This window comes from Eptatretus burgeri, chromosome 8 (genome assembly GCF_056783735.1).
Source record: "Eptatretus burgeri isolate ZD-2024b chromosome 8, Ebu_testis_v1, whole genome shotgun sequence".
Taxonomy (NCBI): domain Eukaryota; kingdom Metazoa; phylum Chordata; class Myxini; order Myxiniformes; family Myxinidae; genus Eptatretus; species Eptatretus burgeri.
In genome coordinates, this window is record NC_140968.1 from 94,879,561 (window position 1) to 94,898,509 (window position 18,949).

General features: G+C 45.0%; 1 protein-coding gene across 18 annotated transcripts in view; it reads left to right on the plus strand.

Annotated features, from left to right (window-relative positions):
* LOC147022305 (CUGBP Elav-like family member 4) overlaps positions 1-18,949 on the plus strand; it is a 552,060-nt gene that overhangs the window by 462,862 nt on the left and 70,249 nt on the right. For 10 of the 18 annotated variants that reach the window (XM_085893037.1, XM_085893038.1, XM_085893042.1 and 7 more), the window contains one exon: positions 6,051-6,227. In XM_085893037.1, coding sequence (XP_085749163.1) covers positions 6,051-6,227 — 177 coding nt within the window. The remainder of the gene's footprint in view (positions 1-6,050; positions 6,228-18,949) is intronic. The other 8 variants (XM_085893040.1, XM_085893043.1, XM_085893047.1 and 5 more) reach the window with 1 other exon arrangement.

Consider the following 18,949-nt stretch of genomic DNA (forward strand, 5'->3'; position numbering starts at 1 on the left):
ATGGGTTTGAGGGTAGAGTAGTTGCAGCTGAAATGCAAATCCTATCCAGGTTCCTCTTGATGACTTCATCTTTTCTTTTTGCTTGTTTGGGTTCCTTCTGATTACTCCAATGCAGGTCATTTGATCTGAATTGGATTTATTTTAATCCCATTCTGAATTCAATTGAATCGTAATTAAAAATAACGTCAAGGGGTCAGGGTCAAGTGTCCGATCAAATTGGGGTTGCAACAAAGTGGAATGTCTTGGTACCCAGTCATCACTTCCAGCAATTATAAAGTGGCAGTTCTAATTATGTCTCATTAATTACAGAACACACCAGTAAACAAAGGCCACACAAAATACACTACACAAAACTACACAAACATCACACAACACACCACACAAAACAAGTCCTGGTGAGGGTCTGCAATCTCTGATTGCTATTTTTCTTGTTAGCAAATGTATCACAAAAACAATTATGGTCATGTCAAATAAAACAAATTTTGGGTATGTTGTGGTTTGGGGTATCAATATGTTTTGGTTTTTGGTATTTTGGGGTGTGTTTGGGTTTGGTTTATTTTAGGATCCGGGTTAAGTTAGGGTTAGGTTAGCCAATTCCTCTGAAGGTTATGGTTAAGGTTTGGGTTTGGTTAAATTACAGTTTGGGATGGGTGAGGATTTTGGGTTAGAGTTAGGATTTGGGTTCTGTTAGGGTTTTGGTTATGTTAGGGTTTGCATTATGTTACGGTTTGGGTTAGAGTTGTGGTTTGGCTTCTGTTTGGGTTTGGGTTCTGTTATAGTTTGGGTTGGAGTGAGATTAGGGTTTAGGTTCGGATAGGATGTGTTTGAGTTTGAGTTTAGATTTAGGTTAGGTTACGGTTTGGTTGAGGTTAGGGTTTGGATTTGGTTTAGGTTAGGGTTCGATTTGGATTAGGATTTCAGTTTGGGGTAGGTTCAGATTTTGGGTAGGTCAGGATTTTGTGATGGTTCAGAAACGTGCATTTTTTTGGTGAAAGGTAAAATACCCATTCAACTATGAATGGTGCTCATACACACAGCCAATTCCTCTGAAGGACTTCGAGCAATTAAAGGTCCTCCAAGTTTTGATTCCTGGTGGAACTGAATCCCTATAAAAGTGCTGTCTGGTGTGGTTCCAGCAACAAGCGGTGCTGCATCTTGAAGTAGATTTTACCTTAAAATCTATCTACTATAAATGGATGAGGTGTGTGTGTGTGTGTGTGTGTGTGTGTGTGTGTGTGTGTGTGTGTGTGTGTGTGTGTGTGTGTGTGTGTGTGTGTGTGTGTGTGTGTGTGATGCTTTTTGGGTATATTAATTACACGTATGTCCATTAATTAATTACATACTCTTGGAATGTCCCTCTTGACCCTTTAAATTTCTGAGACCCCTTTCGACCTTTGAAGACCCTTTAAGACCTCAATGTCTCTTTGGACCCAAAAGACTCATAAGACTCAAAATACCATGAAGACCAAAAAGACCCAAAAGTCCCTGAATAACCAAAAGACCAAAAGAATAACCAAAAAATAACCAAAAGATAAGTCAAAAGTCCCCGAGGACACAGAAGACCCAGAGGATCCAAAAGACCCCGTAGACCCTTCAAGACACCACTATAAATAGGTGTGTGTGTGTGTGTGTGTGTGTGTGTGTGCGTGCGTGCGTGCACTTTTTTGTCTGTGGTGATCTGCTGGAGCGTTCTGATGTGGAATGTGATACACCAATATGATCGTCATGATCTGCTGAGTTGATTAGGCTAATTAACTACAAGTAATTTGGAAGAATTCCCTCCATTCACAAGTGAGAGATGTGAGTGGGTCTTCCGTTATCAATTTATACGTTGACTGCTTTTGACATTTGCACATGGTGCATGCTTTGGAGCCTCATTGATATGCATTTCTCTCTGCGCTGTAACTGATGATTTGCCAACAAGCGATGAAACCGGTCCGGCAGCTGCGGGGGTGTGTAGCATTGGGATTTTCACGTGTGTACTATTTGTGAACGTCTTTACAGCTGTGGAGGAACTCTGGGAAGTGTTTGAAACAGCAAAGGGGCTTACCTTGGGTAGCCTTTCATAGTTGCTTTGTGCAGCTTCTTTGGCTGGAAGAGCATGGGAGGAGTCGATTTATTTATATAATCCTAGCCACCTGGGTTTAATTGATTAGGTAAAGCTAATTGGTTATTCCCTCCATTCACAGGTGAGAGATGTGGGTGGGTCTTTATTTTTCATATATACCAGAGCAAGTACATCCACCCTCCCCTTCTCATGCCCTTCGTGGCCTCCTGGTCCGCCACAATGAAGAATTAACCCAAATAATAACACCGATGAGAAATGTGAAGAAAAAACCTTTGTAGAGATCCCCTGAGTACATCCGTAAATGTTGGTGTCCATTGGCCTAAGGGTTTTGGAGTAGTTACCGGAAATACAGACATCCGGACATACAGACACCACTCTATTTTGTATTATAGATATACATTATACATATTTGTGTACAGAAGCAGAAATATTGACATACTTAGCGTTCCATTATAATATTTGTGGCCGGAGTGTTTGGCATGATGCAACTGAAGTACCGGCAGATGGCCATGCTTTGGCTTAATTGAAGAAGGAAGTCTTTGGTTAACATTCCTCAGAGGACTTTCTTTTCAATCCACTGAGTGCTGTGGCCTGAGCTGGTTGAACCCATACATTAGAACGATGGCAGTTAATCCAAAATTTTGAACTAATTTGTCTCTATGTAGTTCAGTAGACCTACATGGGCCTAATTTAAGTTCTTTGTAAGAGAACATATATTTATTTATATTCATATTATTTGCTCAATTTGTGATTTGGTCGCTATGCAATTCTGGATGGAAATACACCTGCGTTATTTTTAATTATTATTATTACTAGCAGAGTACCTGCCCTACGGGCGATCTTGTTCCAAATATGCAACACGCTATTTTGGCGCATACCTTTATTTGTGCGGTGTCGAGGTAACTGACAGCTCAGTTCAGGAAAAAAAAATAAAAACAAAAAAAACCCAGATTACGTGCACAAAGCAAAAATATAACTACTGCTTATAATGCAAAATACCTCGCTGCACTGGAAAACGTGGGGACAGGAATACTGTACTTTGAAGGGTGGGGACTTGTAATAATCTCCCCCATCTTGAGGCGGTGCAACATGATGCACATTTACATGGAGAATTTGATTCCCTCTCACCCATCCACCCCCCCCCCCCTCGTGCCCTCCCCTGCCAAGACCACCCGCAAAGATAAAAACACCCCCATACATCAATTGGGGTCATGCTGATCCTATGTCACAAGTCTGGATGTAATCGACCCACAACTGTAGGAGTTGTAGTGCAACAAACAAACAAACAAACACACAAACACCGGTCTGTGAATTATAGTAAGAATAAGGGAAGAAAGGGAGAAGTAATTATGAATTTAATGTTCCATCTTTATTTACTTTTAACGTTGTTCTTGACAAACGGAGGCAGGAGATGACGGCGTTGGCTTGAGGGAAGGAGGGCACACAGAGAGGGGACAAATTTGGGATCAAGAGGTTTGAGGTTTTTGAGTCGGGCGAGGGAGGGGGGGAGTTGAGGACATTGGGTTGAGAGGGGGTTTGAGGATTTGAAGAAAGGGGGAGGGGAGCACAGAGTTTGGGTCTGGTGGTAGGAGGGGAGGGTAGAGAAAGGACAGAGTTGGGAGGGGGTTGAGGACTTGGGATTGTGTGTGTGTGTGTGTGTGTGTGTGTGTGTGTGTGTGTGTGTGTGTGTGTGTGTGTGTGTGTGTGTGTGTGTGTGTGTGTGTGTGTGTGTGTGTGTGTGTGTGTGTGTGTGTGTGTGTGTGTGTTGGGGGCTGGGGGGTAACAGCTCTTAATGGTCTTTTGTGTCTTGTAGGTCTTCGGGGTCTTTCGGGTCTTCATGGTATTTTGGGTCTTCAGGGTCTTTTAGGTATTTTGGGGACTTCGGGGTCCATTGGGTCTTCGGGATTGTTTGGGTCCTCGGGGTTGTTTAGGTCTTTTTTGTCCTCTGTTGGGAGGGGAGATCTTTTGCATCCACCTGGTACTTTCGGTTAAGTATTTCAGGTTATGCCTGGTATTGGCCTAATGGTTTGGGCTGTGGGCTTGAGATCCTATGGTCCTGAGTTCAAATCCCACTCGATTGTTGAATTAATACCAGGTGGGGTTGCCTCAGCCTGTCATCTTTCCGAGGTCAGCAAAATGAGTACTGGCTTGCTGAGATGATTGTGCCATGAGAGTATCCTGTGTTGGAGTGGCGACCCTTCCAGGATTGTTCCCAATAGCCCAGGAGACTGCTGAGACAGTGCCAATGCTCTGCAGATAGTATGGTCCCAATGGATTTGGATTTGGATTTCAGGTTGCAATTGTGGGTGACATCAGGTCAACTGTCCAACCAATGGGTGAAGAGGTCATGGTGACAACAGGTCATGGACATATATACATACATACTTGCATACACAATCACATACACCTGCTCCTATATATAGATTGTCAAACTGAGGATGCCTGGTATCAAGAGATGCCTATCCTTAAGCTGGTGGTGCAGTTCGCTTGCACATGGCAATTGTCCCACAATAGGCTACTCAGATCATTGTTCCTTGGCCAAATGCAAATTTATTCTGTTTGTTTCATTCCTACTCAGAAATAGCTGTTTCGAACAGACGGGAAAGTTCAGTGGTCGCATCTATGGGCTGTCTCTACTGAGTTTGATTCCCAACCCGAATATATATATATATATATATATATATATATATATATATATATATATATATATATATATATATATATATATATATATATATTGGTGTTTCACAGGCAGGCAGGGAGTTGCAACGCAAAACACGCCATCCCTGGGATGGTCCATTAAGCTAAGGACCTATCAGCTAGCTTTGGTTGCTCCTTCTTGAGTAAGATCCCACAATATCTTTTGCAAAGAGTCGTCGGTTGTTGCCAGCACCATGGACAAATTGCAAATTCCTGCCCTGACGACTACTCTTGGGAAGACATTGACAAATCACCCAGTGTATGCACCTCCTCAGGAAGCTACTTGGACAATCCCCAACACCCCGGAAAGGGTTGCGGGATAAATGCCAAAGAGCTGTAATAGACCACCCTCTAGTGTGAGCAGTGACTATTGCATCATTTCCTTTTTTATTCTTGTAATTCCTCATTGATTGTTTGCTTTGTCAGTTAACAGCAGACAATGTAAACGACATAGTACGCCCTCGGTGATGTCAATCTCTCAATTGTTATACCCCGGACTTCATTGCTGGAGATGTGTAAAATTTATCATCGTGCGTTATACCATCTTTCACATCATTAGCAACGCATGAGAGCTTTCACCACATCAGCAACATATCATGAATCGCATTTGAGTGTGAATGGATGTGTGTAAGGGAAGTTAGTTGGTATTGAACGTGACAAGAACCAATTAGCGCGTCCCATTAGCCACCGAGTCCTACATAAAGGGCATTAAAATATTGTGCAGATGCCAATGGTAATGAATATACTCTTTCTTTCTGATTTGTAGGGATTTACCTGTACTAGTCATTGCAGTTACATAAATGTTCTACATTCCATGTATATTGCTACATGAGGTGTTTGCAGTAACGTTGGAATTCGTATGGTTCATCATGCATTGTTCTGTAGTATCCTTGCGGTCGTACTACGATGCAGTGATGACTGTAGATAGTAAACAGACCACCTTGGGGGTGAAAGAAAACGATGTTAGTGTTACATTTGACATGTGATGTGCTGTGGGAATCACACCCATAAAATTACACTGCAGGGGGTTAATTTGGGGCCAACACTTGAAATGAAGGCCTGATTGACTTGAAAATGACACAGCAACTACCAGGCCATAGCAGTGATTAGTACTGTTAAATGGTTTTTTTTGAGTTGGTGTTGGGGGGTTGCAGAGGGAAATGATAGACAAATACGAGCAACTGTTCAGGAATATGTGGGAAGCACGCGTGCGGAAGCGCCGCCCTCACCTTTTGCTTTTTCTCTCCTTTGTGTCCGTCTCTCTGTCTGTCGTGTGATACAGCCTTGCTGTGTGGTTGCCCTGTAGGTACCAGTTCTCCGCCAGGCATCACAGCCGCGGCGGTTCCCACCATTGCTTCTCCGCTCACCGTCACCGGTTTTGCCAGCTTACCACCCCAGCCAACAAGCAGTCAGCCACCCTCGGACCCGGTCTACACCAATGGCATCCACCCCTACCCGGGTAGGATGGTGGCACCTGTTCTTACACACTCAGCCATCATCTTCTCTCTTATCTGATAATCGTAGTGAGCACTATTTGTTCTCGCGCATTTCTGTGGCCATTTTGCATCAGGTCATGTGAACGGTACTTTCACACAAGACTATACAATGCCTATTTTGAAGAAGCTTGGTGGTTATCAGGACCATAGTTTATTTCCAAAAGTTGTTTCAGTCGATGTCGATCTCTCTCTCTCTCTCTCTCTCTCTCTCTCTCTCTCTCTCTCTCTCTCTCTCTCTCTCTCTCTCTCTCTCTCTCTCTCTCTCTCTCTCTCTCTCTCTCTCTCTCTCTCTGTCTCTCTGTCTCTCTGTCTCTCTGTCTCTCTGTCTCTCTGTCTCTCTGTCTCTCTGTCTCTCTGTCTCTCTGTCTCTCTGTCTCTCTGTGTCTCTCTGTCTCTCTGTCTCTCTGTCTCTCTGTCTCTCTGTCTCTCTGTCTCTCTGTCTCTCTGTCTCTCTGTCTCTCTGTCTCTCTGTCTCTCTCTGTCTCTCTGTCTCTCTCCACACACCAGCCCTTCATCTCATCCCAACCTTCCTTGCTTTCAAAACAGACAAAGTACTGTGATGCTCATAACTTAAATTTGTAAACTCCACTTATTTTGATGTCCCTTGTCTACCAATTCACCAAGATCATTTTAAGACCATACGTGTAGAATATAAAGACACACAAGCAAATGAGGATACACGATTGCCAGCAGCAAATGGCATCCCCAAAGATTCCAGAGAACTGCTCTCGTGGAATACAGACACAATGATGATGAGGCCGACAAGCAGAATATGATCATCCTGTAAATAGTAATAAACAAGAGCATAAAAAAGACGGTAGGTAAGTGAAGTAGAAAAGTAAAACTCAGCGCGCGTGATGGAGAAATCAACACCGGTTACAGGGACTCGGGTCTTATTCGTTGAGGCTACTCGTCTTGGCGACTTTCCCTCATTCACTTCCCCATCCTCCCCTCACTTCATCTCACCTGCCCTCCTGCCGATAGCTCGCACAAAGAGCCAGAGCACAAGGACAACAGTATAATCTCACAAAGATGAGTGGCTGGCTTCCTTAAACCCGTAGTCAAGTGAGCAGAGGCACAGATCATGAGGCCAAGCCATTTTCAGGGTAATACCTGTTGGAACATCCGCTGAGCAGTAGAATGCTGGGCAGTACGTTTTGATGCTATTACTGAAGCCTTTCCTTTTGTAATGCAGATTTGTGGATGTGCCTCTGTTGACCTTGTCATTTGATCAAAATGCATTTTCCTGAGGTTATTTTAACTATGGGGGAAGAAGGGGAAGGTCACGTTGTTCTCGTTTTGCTAAATGGAGTGGGTGAAGCAGAATCACTTGTCATGTTGATAATGTTTTGCTTGAGGCTTTGTATTGACCTTTTTTATCCTTGTAAACAGGATCGAGGCTCATGGAGGAGCTAGGCAATGGAGAGAGAAAAACTATGGAAACCTACTGACGGTGGAGCAACAGGCGGATGCAGCATTGAGGGAATGAATGAACGAATGAACGAACGAACTAACAGGAAAATAAGAGACAGAGTTAGGAAATGAAAAGAGTAACCTACAAGAAGAGGGGTTGGGTTTGGCCGTGAGGGTGAGGTGAAGTAGGGTTAATGGAGATAGAAATGATCACGGGTAGAGATGGACGATGCCATGAGATAGTGGTGGATCCCCTGCTTGAAGCCCCCGAGCGAAGAATGGCATCCAGGCGGTTCCATGAACGGAAGAAAAGAGGAAGGAGGAAAACTTAATGGAATCTCAAGGAAAATGGCATCTCAGGGCAAGAGCTTGTCACAGTCAGTCATAAGTTTTCACTGATTACCATGGTGTATCAATTCGCATTCGCTGTTGTGTAACCGACAGCCCGTCAAATGTCCCTATTAATAGAAATTCCAACAAGATCATTAAAAATTATGTGGAGCACTTTAAAACCTTGCTGGAACCTTTGAAAATATGGAAAGTCTGGCTTTTTTTTAAGATTTAAACTCAGCTGATCATGATGTTTTTAAGGACTCGTAATTGTATCTTCATTTTACTGGTGCATTGATGCACTTTGAGGATTTCTCTTCTACGCCACAGAAACACCAAAGACATTGACAACACAAAGCAAAACTGAGCCGGTCCTCAATGAGGGCATGAAACTTCGTTTTTCCAACACTTGTTCCCCAAATTTTCAATCATCATGTGATGTACCTTTCCTTTGGGGCTGGTCTGGAATACATCTTGGAGCCAAAGTCCATATGTGCCCACAATGATGGCAAAAGGCAAAGGAGCTCCTTGTGAGCCAATGGCCATCCATATCTAGTGCCCAACTGTGTCTGTGGACGTCCTCCTGCAGTTGGGTTACTTCTTATTAGGAGGTTGGTGGCAGGATTTGCACTCCGAACACCGTAAAACCCTTCACTCCACAAAACATAAAAATCTAAAGAAATCTGAAAACCCACTCGATGGAGGTACCTCCTGTGCAGCTGTCCTCTCCAGAGCAGCTCACCGGATGATGGGATTGGGGCAAAGCCATCAGGACCCCCACTCTTTCATGATAGGAGAAAAACCACGGGGTAAACTTCCCAGGTCAGATTGCGGAAGTGTGTGTCAGGGTGGTGATGAGGTGTCGTCCTTCAGACGGCAGTCTCCTTGGGTTAACCTGAGGCGGTCCCTTCGGGTGGGTGGCTGGAATATCCTATCCCAAAGAGAGGATGATCACCTGTCTCTGTTGTCATCTGAGCTCAAGCGGTTGAACTTCAGTATTGCAGCACTCTCTGTGGTTCGGAGACCGGATAGCGGCGATCATGGTGGGTGGTGACACCTGTTATTGGTCTGGTCCCTCTGATGGTTACCATTCCCAATGAGTTGTTGTAGCTGTGTCCAATAAGATGACTCCAATGATAATTGAGGTAACACCGGTCAACGAGCGTATTATGAGACTAAGGATTTGTCACTCTTTGGGTGTCGTTTCCCTGGTCACTGTATATGCTACGAATGAGGCGAGTGATCTCTCCGTGAAGGATGCATTCTACGCCACGCTCCAGTCTGTGGTTGATCAGTGCCCCAGACGAGATACTCTTCTTGTCTTGGGGGATTTGAATTCATCGACTAAAACTGATAGGGATGGTTACGAGACGTGTGTTGCTCCATATCGGTCTGGAACTATGAACCAGAATAGTACTAAGTTCCTTGACTTTGCAAGAAGTCATGTACTTAGGGTGGCTGGTTCATGGTTTCAACGTCCACAGACTCATCGCTGAACTTGGTATTCCAATGGTGTTGGTTTGGCAAAGGAGATTGACCATGCGCTCGGTGATGGTCAGTGGTAGATGAACCAGAACTGCAGGGTACACCGGAGTGCTCAGTTCCTCAATGCCAACCACAGGCTTGTGCTGGGAACTCTGAAGTTGCAGTTTAAATCCAGGAGAATGGTCACATCCCAGCCAAGGCTGGATGTTGGCAAGCTCAAGGATGCGAGGGTAGCTGACGAGTTTGCGAACAGGCTGAGTGGGGATTTGGGGTGACTGGGTGCTTTGGGGAATCCTGAAGAGTTGTGGAGTGCCTTCAAGACCCCCATCCTTGATGTTGCCGGTGGATGTCTTGGAACTCCGAAGGGCAAAGAAGAATTTTGTCTCTCAAGGGACACTGGATGCCATTGACCAGAGTCACAGGGCCAGGCTGATTGGCAGAACTGAGCTATTCAGGGAGTTGAGGTGTAAAACTGTACGTGCGCTGACGGTGGGCAAAGAGGCCTATGTGCGAGGAATCTGTGAGGGGTGTAGAACATCACCTGTGGTCAAGTTATTTTCGTCCTGCTTTCGGGGAATTCATGCGTTGCATTCCTTCAAGCCCATCTCTCGGTGTGCTGCAGTTAGAGCGGAGGGTGGTGAGCTCTTGATGGAGGAGTTCGAAGTGAAGGCCCGCTGGGCCGGTTACTTTGAGCTTTGACTTTTTGAAGTCCTCTTCTTGTAGGTTACTTTGAGGTTACTTTGAGTACCAGGCTGAGCCACCAGCAGTTGAGATGGATTTCAGGGGCATTACTATCCCGATTGCTGATCCTCCAATCAACTGTGATCCACCTTCGTTTGTAGAAACACAGGCTGCGTGAACCGCTTGAAATGGGGTAAAGTTCCCGGGATTCGTGGCATCCATGCTGAACTTCTCAAGGCTGGTGGAAATGCTGTACTTATGTTGCTGCATGCAGTTCTGTGCTCTGCCTGAAACACAGGCATCATCCCAACTGACTGGAAGAAGGGCCTTGTTGTCCCTCTCTGGAAAGGGAAAGGTGATCGCAAGGACTGCAACAACTACCGAGGGGTGACACCGCTCTCAGTGCAGGGCAAGGTGTTTGCTCAGATAATTCATGATAGGGTTTGCCACCATCTGCTTGAGCACCAGTTTCCAGAGCAGTCAGGCTTTACACCAAAGACGTCAACGATTGACTATATCCTTGCGCTTCGGGTCCTCACTGAACGCATTTGAAAGTTTTGGGGGAGGCTGCTTGCAGCTTATGTTGATCTCTGAAAAGCATTCAAATCAGTGAATCGCGGTGCCCCTTGGAGGATTCTTGGTCTTCATAGGATGCCACCAAAACTGATTGATCTGATGTCTGAACTATACTTTCGAACTAAGAGTGCTGCGAGATGTGGTGATGCCATCTCCGACTTATTTCCAGTTGTTACTGGAGTTCTTCAGGGGTGTGTACTGGCTCCCACACTTTTCAGCACTTGTATGGACTTGATTCTGGGAAGGATGGAGGGGAGATCGAGGTGTGGTGCATCGTTTGGGAATGTCAAGATCTCTGACCTTCATTTTGCAGATGATTGAGTCATCTTTGTGGAGACTCTGGATATCCTTTTGAGGGCCCTCGAGGTGCTGATTGAGGAGTCAGAGCCGCTGGAATTACGGGTTTCCTGGGTCAAAACTAAGATCCAGGCTTTCAATGACATCTTGGATGCTGCTATCTTGTCTGTATCTGTTTGTGGTGAGGATGTTGAGGTCGTGGAGAGATTCACTTTCTTTGGCAGTGATATTCTTGTCTCTGCTGGCTGTGAGTCAGAGGTCAACAGACGTCTGGGTCGGCCTTGGGAGTCATGGATTCACTGGATCGTGGGGTTTGCCACTGCTGATACCTGTGTGGGAGGATGAAAGTCTGAGTCTTCAGGTCCTTGGTGCTTCCAGTCATGCTGTATTGATGTGAGACTTGGACTCTGACCAGGGATCTGAGACAGAGACTTCATTCCTTTAGTACCAGGTCTCTTCAGAGAATCCTTGGCGATCGCTGGTCGGACTTTGTGTCCAAGAGCGGTTGCTGAGAGAGACTCAAATGAGATTTGATACCTGCATCGTCCGTGAGCATCAGCTGCGGCTGTATGGACATGTGGCTCATTTTTTCTGACGCTGATCCTGCTCACCAGACACTCTTAGTGACGGAGCCTCATGAGTGGAGGAGGCAATGGGCCAACCATGCGTTTCATGGTTGCAGCAGGTTTTCAGCATCTCAAAGACATGGCGATAGGTCAGACATCTGCCTCGGGGATGGCCAGACATAGGCCCCTGGAGTCTCCGCAGAAAGTGGACGCAGCGACGCGCTACTCCGGCGCATACTCCCATACCTGACCTGACCTCACCTGACCTGATGATGTCTATCATATCATGCAAGAGAGGAACCTTCCCTCCTATACTTCTGTTTGTTTCTTATACCAGCTTGGTTTTCATACATGTTCTTCTGATGAGCATGACTTCACCAGTTTTTTTCTTGCTTTTTGAAGATATGATGATTAATAGCCACAAGGGTTGTTTTGCTAACCAATGGATGAAATCAACAGGACGGTGATTGATTAAGGTGTTGCCAACCGTTGTGGGAAGCGATGAGAAGCTGGCTTTTCGAGCGTTAACTCTTCATCGAAGCAAAAGAGACCTGAAACGTCGGCTTTTCTTTGCTTCCCTTGGCGGTTCGCATACTTCAATCAACGTCCTGTTGATTTCATCCACTGTTCTGCTTGTCTGCCAACGCAGATCGACACTCTCCTTCACGAGCAAGACTAGTCAATTTTATTTTCATATCTGTTGTGGAACAGGGCAGCGTGAAGGATGTGCTAACAAGATGTTTCAATAAGTTATCTCACACCTTACATTTATATTCCCATTTATTAGGATTTTTGATTGAAGAGATTCGTAAAGCTGACAGATGGGTAGAATTGGTTTGGTCTTGGTAACCCGGTTTTGTAGCATTGTTGTGAACACCACACTCAGCTGGGAATATCACCTGCTATTGACAACTTGAACCATCTCTCAGCGACCTCGCATGGTTGCACCTGGGCATGTTAATGATGACGTTTAATTTTTGGATCAAACACTACAGTGTGTTTTGACATGACGTGTGAATGCTAAAATGAGTCCTTTTGCATGTGTGTGTGTGTGTGTGTGCGTGCGTGTGTGCGTGCGCGCGCGTGTTTTTCAGCGACTCAGTTCTGCTCAATGGACACGTTTAACCTGCCATTGCTGATGTAACATCTTTTTTTCAAATCCTCTTTTAAACATAATTTTCAGCATTTAGACAAAAGAGTGGCAACTTTATGGTGGTTAACCGTAATTGTTGTGTTCCTGAATGCAAATCAGACTCGTGGAATGAGAAATATCCGTGGATAAGAGGAGTAGAGTTCGTACCATTTCCTGTTAATATAATTAACTTTCAATGACTGTGGTTATAAAACACACACGCACGTACGCACGCACGCACACACACACGGACGTTTCTCCTTTCAACACGAGATGGAAAAATCTATTATAATTATCTCCACCACCAAAGGTGGATGGAGGTTGTTTTCACCTCTGTCTGTCTGTCTGTCTGTCTGTTTGTTACTTGGCAAAAAAATATTTTTTGACAAGTAGGTTGATCGCTTTCATTTGTTTGTCTGTCCGCTCACCTTGAATCACCTACAGGTCAGAATTTTATACCGATATTCATAAAACTTCACCAAACGGCAAGGTTTGTGGTCCGACGGAATCCTATTTATTTTTGAGGTCAAAAGGTCAAAAGTTCGTCATCGGCAAAAGGTCAACAACTTTTTTCAAATTTCTAAAATCCTCAATTTTCATCCAATTGACTTGAAATTTGAAGAACATTTGCATAATCAGGTCACTGAATTCAACCACCAATTATATTTGAGGTTGACATAGGCCAAAAGGTCAAAATAGGCCGCATTTCTAAAATCCTCAATTTTCATCTGATTGACTTGAAATTTGAAGAGTCTTTGCAAATCTGTTCACTGAATTCAACGAACTATTATGTTTGAGGTCAGCATAGGCTAAAAGGTCCACATAGGCCAAATTTCAGAAATTGTCAATTTTAATTCCATTTCACTTGAAATTTGAAGGGCATTTAAATATCAGATCACTGAATTCAACCACCAATTATTTTTGAGGTCAAGAGGTCAACATCGGTCTCATTTCTAAAATTGAGAGATATGGCCAAAAACTATATACAGTATATCATGATATCTCAAAAAGGTGTGGACGAGTTTTGACAAAACTCGGTGGATGAGTTGGTTAGATGACGAGAACAAGTGGATTAGATTTTGGTTCAGATCCAGCCCATAGTGGGATACAGAATGTAAACTGTTCAGCCTGGTAGAGGGATGCTCTCGACCGAGTGCCCTTTTAGTTTCTCTTGTGACCACACAACCAATCAACATATATATCGATATATATATATATATATATATATATATATATATATATATATATATATATATTTATTTATTTATTTTCTATATATATTTTCTGCCAACAAGCATCCCCCAATGTTGATGCATGCATCCCCCAATGTCCCCAATACATACATACGACATATGCATACACACATACATACATACATACATACATACATACATACATACATACATACATACATACGACTCCCACTCCCACACCCCTCCTCCCAAACATGATTTTTTTTATTTTTTTTTAATCTGTACAATGTCGAGGCTCGTATGAGAGCTAACACACAGAACGTACAACAAGGGGAGCAGGAGACAAGAGGGATGGGAGAGGGAAGGACAAAATGGGAACAGAGACATTAGGAGATCTGTGGAAGGGAGACGGATGGGGCGGGGAACATGGGGAATACAGGATGGACATTACAAGGACTTTCAGGTCCTTACATGACAGGGAATGGATATTAAAAAAATACAACAAATAAATACCTTTTACCTTACATTATACTCCACGTAACCACGTGACTTCCTGGAGCAACTGTTCTTCCTCCTTCTTCTGCCGAGCTACCATCTACTACTTTTGCCTACCCACATTCACCATACACCTTCACGATTTTTTTTCTTCAACCCTTTCCTTTCACTCACCTTGCGTAATCTTTATTGAAATAATTTTAAACCAGTGTCTTAAATTGTTACAACTTCCTCTCACACATGTGGTTCTCAATATTGTTTCACAATTCACTACTCTTCCTTTTCTTCTTCAAAAGTTCACAAGACTGTTTTCAATTCGACCTTTCCTTCATCCCTTGTCTAAAACGTCCCACTGTTACAACGTTCCTTTTCTCCATTCTCTTCATTCTCCTTTATCGCATCCTTCACATAATGTCTTTAATCACATCTTTGATGTAAAAAAAATTAATCCCAGTTTGCAATGGGCGTTCGTGTTCCATCAATCGCCCTTTTTTTTATACCAACTTCAGTGCCAATTCACCCCACCTCCTTAAATCTACCTCCTCCGAACCCTTCACCTGTTATCCCCTCTCCTTACCCCTCCCATCTTTCCCCTCATCCTACTTCCGCTCTTCACACCTCTTTACTGTATTCCCCCCCTCCCTTCCTTCCTCGTCCTACCCTCCCCCTTCCCTCCCCTGTACCCAAAACCTCCTCCCCTCCCTCTTCCTTAACAGTGTGGACCTAAAACATCAGGGGCCTTCGCTCAAATCTGACAGATCTTTCCATACAGGTTGTCTCCCTCACCCCTCCACTCCCACCTCATGTTTATACTGTATATGTGTTGTACCGTCCACCAAACAGTGATGACTCCATTTACATCTCGCTCTCTGAAAACATGCACCAACTTCTATCTTCTCATCCCAACTCTCTCTTCCTCATGGCGACTTCAATTGTCATCATGCCAGTTGGCTAGGTGTGGGTACCTCTCTCACCTGTCATGGCACTTCAGCAAAAGACTTCTGTGACTCATTAGGACTGACACAATCGGTCAACTTCCCGACCCGGATCTCAACCAATGGTGCTCCATCTCTTCTGGATCTGATTTTGACAAATTTCTCTGAAAATATCTGCTGTTCATCCTCCGCTCCAATCGATTCATCCGACCATGTGCTTGTCAAAGTGGGACAACTCTCTGGCTGATATTAGAGAATCACCTCACCGCCGCCGAGTCTGGCATTTCACTCAGGGCGACTGGCAGGGACTTCAAGCAGCCATCAAACTTCTAGACTGGCCTCCCATCTCTACTTTCTCCAACATCAACTCATCCTGGGAATTCTTTCAAAGAAACTTGCTCTCCCTCATGCACAGATTTATCCCCTCTCGTCTTCAGTTGTCCTTCCCTTCCTCCCGCCCTTGGTTCACTGAAGCTTGTGGTGAGGCAGTTGTCCTGAAACAACTTGCTTTTGCCTCATGGAAAGCAAACCCAACTGAGGGCAATCTCAGTTCCTTCCATAACGCTCGGAACAAGTGTGTATCCACCCTCAGGACAGCCAGAAAACAACATCTTTCTCAAGTCAAGTCTGAACTCTCAAACCTCTCTCCCTCCTCAAAATCCTGGTGGCATCTCGTTAAGTCTGTTTCTGGTGAATGCTCCCCCTCCCACCCCTCCCTTACCTCAAATGGCCACACAGCTGACACTGCACATAAAAAGGATGAATGCCTAAACTCCGTGTTTGGTTTTAAATGTTGTATCCCAAACCCATCACTTTCTGTACCCATATTACCCACACCCAGCTGTTCCTGGACTCTGTGTCCTTTTCTCCTGACAAGGTGGAGAGCTTGCTGTCAAACCTCGACTCAGATTCGCCAACCGGTGCAGACGGCATCAGCCCACTTGTCTGAAAATCCTTCTCTGGTTCTCTTGCTCACCCTCACTCTGTTCTATTCACCCTCTAATTTACTCAAGGTCATCTGCCATCTGCTTGGAAATCAGCAAACATCACTGCCCTGCATAAAAAGGTGCAAAAACGGATCTCTGCAACTACAGACCAATCAGCCTTCTCCCAATCATCAGCAAGGTTATGGAATCCATCATTGCTTCAGACATTAAATCCTTCCTCTTCTCCAATGTCTTGATTTCCAATTATCAATTTGGATTCAGACCAGGTCACTCGACCCTGGACATGCTGCTTCTGCTCTCCAAAAAATGGATGGAGGTCCTCGATGCCTGACATGAAATCAGAGCCATCTTCCTCGACATCTCCCTCGCCTCCGATCTCCCTCGAGCCATCTCCTTCGCCTTCGATACGGTCTGGCAACCTGCCCTGCTCACAAAACTCTCTTCCAATGGTATCCAAGGACATCTCCACTCATGGATCACAGACTTCCTCTCCTGTCACAGCCAACGTGTGGCCCTTGATGAAGTTCTCTCATCCCCTCTTCCTGTCCAGGCTGGAGTTCCTCAAGGTAGCGTTCTGGGCCCTGTTCTTTTTATTGCTTTCATCAATGATCTCTCTGACTCTGGAAAATACTCTTTATCTCTTTGCTGATGACTTCACCCTCTGCTGTACCATCTGTCATTCCTCTGATTGACAAGCAGCAGCCTCTTCACTCTCTGCAGATCTGGATAAAATCACAAACTGGTCCAACATGTGGAACATGTCTTTCAACCCTGACATCTCACACTCTCACTTTGTCTCTCCGAAAGCACCGTCTGTAAACCCCCCCCCCCCCCGCCAATCTACTTTCTCAACAATCCTCTTGAAGAAGTCCTTTCATTCAATCTTCTGGGTCTCACTATCTGCCATGATCTTTCCTGGGAAAGCCACATCTCCAACCTGGCCTGAAAAGCCAGTCTCCAACTGGGAATCCTCTGTCATGCAAAGTCCTTCCTTGGCACACTTTAGCTCCTGACCACATACAAAGCTTCCGTCCGCAGCCTGATGGAGTACTGCTCTCCCCTCTGGGCTGGTGCTCCTGCCTCTCACCATTCTTGACTTCACGCTGTGGAAACAAAGGCAATGAGGCTGAATCTTTCGGTCTCTCACTCTCTTACTGAAAGCAGCTCCATGGTCTTTGTTTTCGACCATCCCCTCGCCGCTCTCGCCCCCCCCCCCCCCCGCTCTGACTGTGATATGTCTCCCCAATATTTCCACATGGCACTCAAGGTCTGCCAGCAACCCCCTTCTGATAAAACAAAAATCAAGGATCACTGCTCACCTTCACTCTTTCATTCCTCTTTTTTTCCCCCCACCTTTGGAACAAACTCCCACATGCTCTTCAATCCCATTCTTCCCTCCAGGTCTTCAAAACAGCTGTTCACCACCATCTCTTTTCTTCTCCCATCGAAAACCACGATCTTTTCTACCCCTGCTAATCCACCCTAAACTTACCTCCTTCAAATTCCCTGCTTTCCTTCCTGAAAGTCCTGTCGTGTCCATCTTGTTTACCCTGTGTACCCTGCCACATCCCTCTCTCTTCCACAGATCTCATGTCTCTGTTCCCCACTGTTTTTCCTTCCCTCTCCTGCCCCTCTTGTCTCCTGCTCCCCTTGTTGTATGTTCTGTTGTGTTAGCTCTCATACGAGCCTCGACAGTGTCTACAACAAAGAAAGAAAAGGGGGTTGCTGGCGGACCTTGAGCACCCTGCGGAAATATGGGGAGGGGTGGGTCATATCGCAGACAGAGCAGGGGGGGCGAGGCCAGAGAAGAGACAGCCGAAGACAGAAAGACAACCAGCCTGCCTATGATGAGAGATTGAGAGACACAAAGACTCAGCCTCAAAGCGGGAGATACCAATGATCCTAAATGCCTTGGTTCCCACAGCGTGAAGCCGAGAAAGGTGAAAGGCAGGGGCACCGGCTGGGAGGGGAGAGCCGTACTCCATCAGACTTGGACAAAAGCTTTGTTTGTGGTCAGGAGCTCAGGTGTGCCAAGGAAGGAATTTGCATGACGGAGGATGCCCAGTCAGCGAATGGCTTTGGAGGCCAGCTTGGAGATGTGGCTTTCCCAAGAAATATCATGGCAGAAAGTGAGAATGATTAATGGTAATATAAATATCATCATTTTAAACTTACCCTGTACATCGACAAGCCAAGATATGATCTACCTATTGGTGTTAAGAAGCACAAAGGTTTGGGTAGAACGCAAACTTTCAGACTTTTAACGGGCCCACATGTTTGAGAGTTTTTGCAGTGAGGAATGCAAGATATCAACTTTTTGGACGAGTTGATCAGAAAGTTCTCCAAATCTTTTGTTGTGTTGGAGGCACACCCCTTTCTCCCAAGGACGTTTCCAAGAATTTTCGACTTCTTTAGAAGCTTGGTAAGCCATTTCCTCCAACAATCCTAATATAGCACATGATCCTGCTACAATCCCAATATGGCACATGATACGTGTCCACACTGCCCCGATGGACTTCATTACTGGGGTTTTTGCGCATGCTAAGATTACATCATGTTGAAAGTCACGTATTGGCTCCCCGCTTGTTCAATCGTGGGCATGGTGCTCATGCAACAACAGGCCTTGGTGTGTAAT